Source organism: Zootoca vivipara, chromosome 6, assembly GCF_965207765.1.
Source record: "Zootoca vivipara chromosome 6, rZooViv2.hap1.1, whole genome shotgun sequence".
Classification (NCBI taxonomy): Eukaryota; Metazoa; Chordata; class Lepidosauria; order Squamata; family Lacertidae; genus Zootoca; species Zootoca vivipara.
In genome coordinates, this window is record NC_142589.1 from 28,857,325 (window position 1) to 28,867,420 (window position 10,096).

A 10,096-nucleotide genomic window follows, 5' to 3' on the forward strand; every position below is an offset into this window, starting at 1 on the left:
TGACAGCTGTTCCCTGTCTCTACCATTTTGAGGATTTGCAGGGGGCATGATATGAACCTGTTCACCACAGGCAGGTTTAAAATGAAAAGGAATGAGTACATCAGTAACACAAACCAGTCTTCCTAATATGATACTTGCAACGCCTCCTCCCTTCCCCAATGAATCCCTTGAAATGTGCGGTTTTCTCCATTTGTCTAAGTTCCAGCTCTTTTACAAAAGCTGTGATGGTGAGATGTGGTTCAGTTGAAATGCCACCCAATAGCTCAGTATTGTCTGCACAGAATGGCAGTGGCCCATCAGAGTTTCAGACAGGGGAACTTTTCTCACACCACCTGGAGATGTCAGGAATTGAGTTTGAACTTTCTGCATGCAAAGCATGTGCTATACCACTAAGCTACCGTCCTTCCTATATCTTTTTACTTTCTGAAAATTGATAAAAATTTAGGCCAGTTTCAGAAAGAATTAACAACAACAACAACAACAACAACAACAACTTATTACTTGTATGCCGCTCATCTGACTGGGTTTCCCCAGCCACTCTGGGCAGCTCCCAACAGAATATTAGAAACACGATAAAACATCAAACATTAAAAACGTCCCTAAACAATGCCTTTCAGTCTGTATAATACTTTCTCTGTTCATTCTGATACTTGTGGATAGCCAAAAGGTGTGCACAGGCCTCAAGATTTGCTGTGTATCTATCTCTGTGGTGTGTGTTGTTGTTTTTTACAACATTCGTTCTTGTGGGGCAGGCATAGGCAAACTCTGCCCTCCAGATGTTTTGGGACTACAACTCCCATCACCCTAGCTAACAGGACCAGTGGTCAGGGATTGTGGGAGTTGTAGTCCCAAAACATCTGGAGGGCATAGTCTGCCTATGCCTGTTACGGGAGAACTAAAAATAGCTATACCTTCCCCCCCTCTTAGCAAAGGACTCCGGAGCCCTCTCCAGAGGGAATTAAGCTTGCCAATTGCAAACAAACTGGTCCAAGCGCTTTTTGGGGGGAAGTAAAAGGGATTCACTATCCTCCATAATTAGGTAATATCTATACTAAGCCAGGAAAAATCCCAAAAGCCATACTTTTTGGGGGGTGGGGTGGGGGTGGAGAGGTTTGTTTCTTCCTTTCCTTAAATAATTAAGAGGTGGCCATGGTGTATATTCTTGCTTGTATATATTTTTAAACATTAGCAGCTTCACTCTTTCCAGTGCTTATTTGTGTTGGGAGGGGGCATCCTCTTATAGGGGAGGTTTGTCCAGATTGCTGCCTGCAGAATGCTATATTGCTCCAAATGATTTCTTTCCCCCAAGCACAGCAATGGATGAATATTTTTTTAAAAAAATTAAATAAAGCTTATAGCTTTTTTAAAAAACACATCATCGTCATTTACTGCTGCTCTTTAACAAATTAATTATCCAGAGCTCTTCATCACTCTGAAGGCAGCGTTCCAGACAGCCTCACTTCTTGCAAAGCTCATGGACATAGAGAAACATAGCTGTGTAGTGTACATAAAAGTAGAACATATTAAAGCAGAGCAACATGAAGTTTTCTGTGGGCCCTGATCCAGCTCAGTTGTTTTGTTGCAGTTTGATATAGGGAGGGCTAATGTCACCCCAAATTGCCTTGTTATTTTAACCTCAGCTGGGCTGAGCCCTGGGATCTTTAGTTGCAAAAGAGAACAGATGATGGTAACTTCCTAAATGAAATATAACTTTTTAAAATGTTAGGGCACTGGGCGACAGTTGAGATGATTTACAGGCTCAAGCTTTGCTTACATTTTTCAAACGTGTCAAGATGGTGAAAATACCTGAAAAGCCAGGATGCTTTTTCACTTGAAGGCTTTGACTGTCTCTAGTAGATTAACTTTTGGTTGTGACCTGAAGAGATTAATTTGGTTCATTTCCTTTGTTTTCCCACTTAAAGAGATTTAACTTTTTGAAAATCTTTAGACCTATTAATAAGGCACACGTTAAACTTTAACACCATGACTGTGAGGATGAGCATTTTGCTTTGTTCTCATTAGAGTCTACTTTTGTCCTTTTCATTAAAATAACCGTATGAAACATTTAGCAAGAAATGCAGCACAGCATGCTGTGTTTTGCATTATTGATGGATTGATTTTTTTGCTTTTATTTCGTACTGGGTTTAATTAATCCACAAAGCAAGCATTGTTTTGATCTGGAAACAGATTGCTTTTGTGAGCTCATCCACATTTTCTTCTTTTTCCTCTTCTTCTTTTTTTTTGTTTTCAGATGCTGGTTGAACAGACGTCAGATTGATGGTTCATTGAATCGAACTCCCAGTGGGTTCTATGACAGGGTGTGGCAAATCTTGGAGAGAACACCCAACGGTTTAATAGTAGCAGGGAATTTTTTGCCACAGGTAAAACCACCCACATGGTGCTCTTAAGTCACTTTTGTTATTAGATGACTACCTTGTTTCCTCAGAGAGGAAGCAAATGTTCACCAGTGGTCAGGAAGCTAGGCTTGTAACTTGAGTCCCAGCAGGCATGCCAACTTTAGGGGGGCAAAGGCACCTTGGCCCCATCAGTATTTGTTTAAAGGGAGTTGGGTCCCCTCCATCTGGAGGCAGCCCTGCATGTTTTGGAGAGCAATGGCCAGTTCCTCCAGAGCACTTGTTGCCCGCACAATGCATGCCAGGCCCCCTCAATCTTGGGGGCAACTTGGCGCCTCTGAGTCCCAGAATTCAGTTCCTCTCCTGCCCATGGATGCTGTCATGCTAGTCCAGACACAAGGACAACAGAGCCTGCTGGATCAAGTCAAAGTCCCATGTATTCCAACTGCCTTGCTTTGGGCACATAGTTCCTATCCAATCAAGTTCTATTGATTGTGGAGGCGTCACCTATATGCATTCATCCCTTGTAGTGTATCCCTCCCTGTGAAAACACAGGGTAGGACCAAGATTTTCAAGTTGCTCCATGTTCTGAAATTAGGCTCAATTCTGAGCCTTGGTTCCTTATGTGTAAAACGGGAGTATGGGTGAGCTAGTTGGTAGTTTTGTAGTGCAAAGCACTTTAAATTGGCAAAGCCTTGCATAAATGCACAAGGCAGTCTACAAATTCCAAAGAGAAGTGGAATTAATTGTTGATTTCTTGGCTCTTCAATACCAGAAGAACCTTGGATGTGTCAGACTTGTGCAGCATTAAAATAATTCCTTGTTCTGAAAGGAGCTTAATCTTACCCAGGCAGATGACACCTATAATTGGTTCAAATATCCCACTCACCACCTTGAAGAAATAGGGCATGTGCTTGTTTTCAGTTATCAAACAACATATTTGCCAAATGCTTTCTGCTTTCTAGAAATTGACTGCTATTGCTATTTAAGTTCACTTAAGCATCTGCTTTTGTTTGTTTGTTTTACAGCAACCAACATTGTCAGACATGACCATGTATGAAATGAACTTTTCCCTTCTGGTTGAGGACATGTTAAAGAGTATTGATCAGCCTGAATACAGGCAAATGATTGTAGAGGTTTGTACCATACAATAATGAGGGATATGAATTAGTTGTTTCATCTTACATTTAAAAAAAAAGCAGCGAGTGAATGAGTGTGTTCAGGGACTTAAGCCATGAAAGACTTTCAAAGAAAATGACACTGTCTCAGTCTTGTCTCAATCTTGTCCTGTAGTCTCCTGACATCATGATTAGAATAAGTAATAGCAGCTGTCTTGGTGATGTAAGAATAGCCCTGATGGCTCAGGCCAAAGGCCCATCTAGTCTATAGATGCCTATAGAAACCGCAAAAACTAGAAATGAAGTGTAGCAGCACTGTACCCATTAGTGATTCCCAGCAACTTGTATCCAGGAGCACACAGGTGAGGTACAGCATAGCCAGCATGGCCAGTGGTCATCGAAAGCTTTATCCTCCTGATGAACAACTATGTTTCTCAACTTTCAGTGGTCCTCAGAAATATATTGAATGGTAGCTAACAGTTGCCTAGTGCTGCACAGCAGGGAAGGGCTACAGCTCATGGATGGGGCATCTTCTCTGCATGCAGAACATCCCAGGTTCAATCCCTGGTGCTTACAGAGGTTTGGGAAAAAGACCCCTGCCTGAAATCCTGGAGTGTCACCGCCTGTCAGTGTAGACCCGGGTTTCCCAAATTTGGGTCTCCGGTTGTTGTTTTTGGACTACAACTCCCATCATCCCTGACCACTGGTCCTGCTAGCTAGGGATGATGGGAGTTGTAGTCCAAAAACAGCTGGAGTCCCAAGTTTGGGAAACCCTGGTGTAGGCAGTACTGGGACCAATGGTCTGACTCGGTGGGAGGAGGCAGGTTCCTTGGTTCTGTATTCCACACCCAGTGGTTTTATTTATTACCTTTTGAGTGTCAATTTGTGATGCAGTTTATGTGGAGTGATGGTGGAGAGAACTGATGTTAAAAAGAAGAAGCCTCAGGTTCCGCACGTTGTGCACAAAACTCCAGGGATCACTCAAAACCAGTTCTCTAGATGGTGACCGCTGTTTGCTGATTATTCAGTTCCCAGGAAATAGATCTTTAAGGATTACCACCACCACCCAGTGTTGTTTATTGCATTATTTGAAAACAGCAAAAAAAAAAAATGAGTTCAGCTTTGTCAGCTGCACAAGACTAAACATTATGCTGTGTGTCAAAAGAAAATTATTTGCATTCCATGAAGTTTACGTTTGGGGGCGGGGAGGAACAGAGAGTTTTATATGAGTAAGTGGGAAGGAAGGCAGAACAGAAAAGGTGCCACAAGTATTTCAAATGGCTTTTTCTTTCGTCACTCTATTTCAAATCCATGGATGTCTATCTTTACCAGTAATTACACCTCTTATCCAACATCTGGCTATTATTATTTCTACTTCAGATCATTACCTTTATTCACACATTAAACACTAGTAGGGTACTCATGCATTGAAAGACTAGGTTGTATTTCTGGCTCCACCCTCAATCCTGCATGCCTAAGCTAACTCTTCTCCAACACACGGACATATGAAGAGGAACTGCTGTGGGTGAACAGCTGCTCATTTCTAGGGCTTCTTCTTCGGATGTCCAGGCTCAGCGCACAAATGTTGGGAGCAGGGATGCACAGCTCTTTCTTCAAGGCTTGAGCACCCTAAATGTACGTAATATATGAATGGGGCTATTGTAATGATCTTTTGAGTATTCCTCCACCATGAATGTCTGTGTTGTGTATATTTTATGTATGTTTTTAGTCGTGTCTAATTTCCCATTTTACTTTGTGGCTTGATACTACCCAGATTTTGAACTGCCCTTGAAAGGGAAGGTAGTGTGTCTAAATCATTTGCTTTTATTTTATTCTTTAGTTGTTGATGGTTGTCTCCGTTATTCTGGAAAGAAACCCTGAATTAGAGTTTCAGGATAAAGTGGACTTGGACGGACTGGTGAAAGAAGCATTTCATGATTTCCAGAAGGACCAGAACAAGCTCAAGGGCACTGAGAAACAAGTCAGTACAATTCTCATGCCAAAGCCTAATGCAGTGGTGGCCAAACTTGGCCCTCCAGCTGTTTTTGGACTACAACTTCCATCATCCCTAGCTAACAAGATGATGGGAATTGTAGTCCCAAAACACCTGGAGGGCCAAGTTTGGCCACCACTGGCCTAATGCCTCTTTTGCTCTTGTTACCACAAGGCCAGTGTTTTTTTCTCATTTGGTTTGTGAGGTGTCCCACACTCTTCACAGGAGCAAATTTCATTAAAATTCTAAACAATGTCACATTCACAATGATTCCACTGTAACCTTGTGCTAGGATAGCTCTCCTCACCCCTACTGTATGAGATTGATGACTAGCAACTTCTTTATGGAGATCCTCAGGAAAGAAATAATGTTTGTGCAGGCATGCACAGCTGTGAGCCTCTTTTTGCCAGAGGTGTTGGCAAAGTTTGCTGGACTTTGGCCCACATATCAGCTTCAGGGGCTTATCTTAAAGAATAGGTGAGCATCATCAAAACCAGGCATCCCCAAACTGCGGCCCTCCAGATGTTTTGGCCTACAACTCCCACGATCCCTAGCTAACAGGACCAGTGGTCAGGGATGATGGGAATTGTAGTCCAAAACATCTGGAGGGCCGAAGTTTGGGGATCCCTGCTCAAAACCTTTCCCTCTCTGGCTCAGATCAAAATCCACGCTTGAAAATTATTCCTGGTTTATCCATACCTGCCCACACAACCATTGTCTCTGTTTCTGTAAAACAGTAGCTTCCAAAATTGTTACTTCTAAACCATCATATTGATGACATTCTGCATGCTTCTAAATACAAGTGTGTGAGATGGGCGGCTTCTTCCCATATTGTTTTTTTAGAACAGGAATGGGGCACCTGTGGTCATAGGTTCCAAATCTCTATTTTAGAACATGGAACTATATCACCATATATTCTTACATAGGAGGCTGCCTCATGTCTAAATGGCAGAGCAAGCAACTGTTTCTCTCACATGCAATTTTATTTATTATGTTTCTATCACACCATTCTTCCAAGGAGCTGAGGGTGTTGTTCCTGCCTCTCCCTCCTCCACAGACACTTTTGTTCCACAGCAGCTCTGTGTGCTGTGCTAAGCTTAGAGACACTGATTGGCCCAAGGAGTAACCACATGGTTCTGTTCTGAATTAGGGATTTGAACCTGGGTCTCTCTGGTCCTCACCTGATACTCTACAGGGGCTCTTATTGTTGGGCAAGGAAGAAAAGAATAGACCTTTTCTTCCTAACCAGCAAAGTTGAGTTAAGCTTCATGCCACACTCCTGTAGTTCACAGACGGGTGACTGAAATCCAATGCTTCACCCAAAGTGTTTGTGAAAGTACATAATCATGGAATGGGTGCCAGATGAAACAGACACCTACAATCTTGCACATTTCTTTTTTCAAATTCCCCCTCCCCCGTTCTCACCTCCCCTGCTGCTCCTGCTACCACTGTCCCATCCCTGCCCATCTGCTCCACCTTCTCCCTCCTTCCTCTGCCGCCACTTGCATCTGTAGCCCACAGGAGCTCTGCTGTGCTATCCATGCCCTCGAAAGCCATGGGCTTCTTCATTGAGCCTAGGGGGAAGGTTAACTATCACTACAGGGCACACAACCATGACCATGTCTCCTCCTCCGCTCATCTCCTTGCTTGGGGACGATTGCTTCTTGCAAAAGGTGAGCCTGCAGCTTGATGAGCTCTGTACCTTTGGCACCAATGAAGTGGTGACTCACTGAAAGACTACGGTATGATCTGCGGCTGCCTTCCCACAGCCTAAAGCTGATGTTCTGAAGCAGCATGAGATCTCTGACTCACAGTGTTTGAGACAATACTGAATGCATATCAGGTTTTTTTTGGGGGGGGGGAGGTCTGCCTCTGTTGCTGTTAAGAAGCTTCCTCGTTCCCACTGTCTCCCTCCCAGTTCCCCATTTGCTATTTGGTTGGAATCCAAAATATTTATCAGACTGCATGACAGAGAATGTCAAGTGTGTGAAGTGCACTCTTCATCACCACCCTGCTTTTCCATCTGTGGCTCCCTCCTTGTCGTCAGTTGAGCCTGATTGTTACCCATCAGCGTTGTGACTGAGATCAAACTGTGTTTATCTTATGCAGGATGACATGACTCCCTTTTACAACACTCCTCCGCTGGGAAAGAGAGGGACTTGCAGCTATTTGACAAAGGCGGTGATGAATCTATTGCTGGAAGGCGACGTGAAGCCCAGCACAGATGACCCCTGTTCTATTAGCTAAAAGCAGGTGGACAGGATGCTGTATCTTTTAGCAGTCTCGTTTGCTTGGCATGTGATGTTCAATTCCTCACTGTACAAGGGATGCCATTCGGGTCCCTGTTATAAATGGCCGCCGTGACAAAGCTCAGACACTTAGGGTAGCAAAAGCACACAGCTGATTCTGTAGTAGCCGAGAAGCTCATTTAATCAAGCGCCGTATTCCTTTCCTACGTCTCCAATGGCAACCTGCACTCTCCACCTAAGCACTGCGGTCGCGAGTCGGCAGAGCAATTGCATGAATCGGCTCGTGCTGATTGAGACTTTGGATGCTTTAGAAAAAATTAACGGGGCTTGTATTTATAGTTTAAGCATTGCTTGGGAATGATTGCAGTGATAAATTTATTTATGTAATAGTGAATTAAATGTGTGCTGAAAAATTTATCAGCTCTCCCCCTTCATTTGTATTGTAATTCATTATTGAAAGGCTTCATTATGAATACTGGATGAAATACAGGCATAAATTTTAAAAATAAATGAGCGCCGTGTTTGAAGTTGAGTTACTTGCTAACTCCAAGAAGATAACTGTGACTTTGGATCTGAGTGCTCCCAATGAAGCTCAAGGATAAAATAAAACAACTGTGTTCAATATATGCTTTAGAATGTTTCTGTGATCAGTTCTTCCATTTAATAATTGCTTAGCGTGCTAATTGCTTAAACACATTCGTTTTCTGCAGTTGAAAATGGGAAATAATTGTTATGTTGGGGAATATCTTTTCACATCACAGATTTTTTTCTTTGGCCCAGTCCAGACACCTTAAGGGACATGATTTTAAATTAACCTTTAGAGAAGGTCCCCTAGATCAAAGAGGACAGTAAATCATATTAGAAGAAATGCCCTGAATGAAAAAGCTTATAGTCAGAGCCCACCCCCACCTGCAGAGCATCTCTGTGAAGCAGAATTGTATCCATGCACATAAGTGGACTAAGGTGTATCTGTTGTATTTGGAAGCTCCTGGGTTCAATCCCTGTTCTTAATCCAGTTAAAGGGATCTAGGAATGACCTCTGTGTAAACCCCTGGAGAGCTACCAGTCCTGCTCAGCTAAATGGACTGCAGTATAAGGCAGCCTCTTACATTCTGTTTGCCTGAATGCACCTCCACATGAAAAAGAAAGTACGAATTAAGAAATCTGCCCTTACACCAGGTCAGACTCCATATAACTAGACCAGGATTGTCTCCTCTGATTGGCAGCTGCTCTCCAGAGTTTTAGGCAGGAAAGAGATCCTTCCCATCCTCTGATCCATCTCACTGCAGAATGCCGGGGACTAAAGCTGGGACCTTCCGCATGCAAATGGGGAAAGGACTAGAGCAGAAGGGCTCTTGCATGCAGAAGGTCCCAGCTTCAATCCCCAGCATCTCCAGGTAGGACAAGGAAGTACTTGTTCCTTGAAACCCTGAAATGCTGCTGGACAGTCAGTGCAGGCAGTACTAACCTAGATGGACTCAAAGGTCTGGCTTGGTATAAGGCAGCTTCCTGTGATCCTATGAAAGAACATGCTCCAAAGCCTGAGCTATGAGCCCTCTACCCAAGAACACCTTGCATGTGGAAAGAAGAAGAAAAACTAGTTGAGACAAAGAATTAGTTGGGGTGAACAGTTCTAGCCTGTGCTAGTTTTGTGCATGCAGGAGGAATATTCCTCCCCAGCAACAGCCTGAAGAGGAATAGTTACTGCCTTGCTTGCAGTTTGAAACCTACTGATTCCAAACACGGAATGAGAATCTAGAGCTGAGGATATTCACAGACACAGTTTACAGCCCTTGCTTGAGGTGCTCAGTTCTTATCATAGCTGCCAAGTTATCCCTTTTTTTAAGGGATTTTCCCTTATGCTGAATAGGCTTCCTCGCGAGAAAAGGGAAAACTTGGCAGCTATGGTTCTTATGCATTCAGGGAGCCTCCTTCACTGTCTTCACCACTGAAGCGAGGACATTTTCAGAGCCAGGCTCATTCTTGATCGAATCGTCTTCTGTGTATTTTCTATGAGGACAGAGCCATGCTTAGATTTTGATCCAACTTTGATCCCAAAGGTAAATTCCAGGTATCGTAGGGCTGAGGAGATTGTAGTGCCTCGCATCTACTTCAATCTGAAAACATTCTAGGGAGATTATCTGGCCTGCATCGGGATAGAAACCTGCCTTAAAAGCCTCCCGTTATTAGAAGGGGTGGGTTGGAATTCAGAAAGGAATGAAGTGCAGTTTCTGCTGTAAAAATGGAAAAGGCTCTCCTAATGCAAGATGGATTATGGCCTGTTTCACAAAGGCACTTCCATCGAGTTGGGATGTGTTCCATTCAGTTAAGAATACATTGACTTTTTCTAGGGGGAATCCTAGAAAGCTCTCACTGTTCCTT

At 43.3% G+C, this 10,096-nt stretch overlaps 1 protein-coding gene across 8 annotated transcripts in view; it reads left to right on the top strand.

Annotated features, from left to right (window-relative positions):
* PHKB (phosphorylase kinase regulatory subunit beta) overlaps window positions 1–8,340 on the top strand; it is a 151,564-nt gene extending 143,224 nt beyond the window's left edge. For all 8 annotated transcript variants that reach the window (XM_088671855.1, XM_035117351.3, XM_035117349.3 and 5 more), the window contains 4 exons: window positions 2,252–2,381; window positions 3,383–3,490; window positions 5,313–5,453; window positions 7,575–8,340. In XM_088671855.1, the coding sequence (XP_088527981.1) occupies window positions 2,252–2,381; window positions 3,383–3,490; window positions 5,313–5,453; window positions 7,575–7,712 (517 nt within the window). In that variant the 3' untranslated portion in view covers window positions 7,713–8,340. The remainder of the gene's footprint in view (window positions 1–2,251; window positions 2,382–3,382; window positions 3,491–5,312; window positions 5,454–7,574) is intronic.
* Window positions 8,341–10,096: the final 1,756 nt, after the last annotated feature.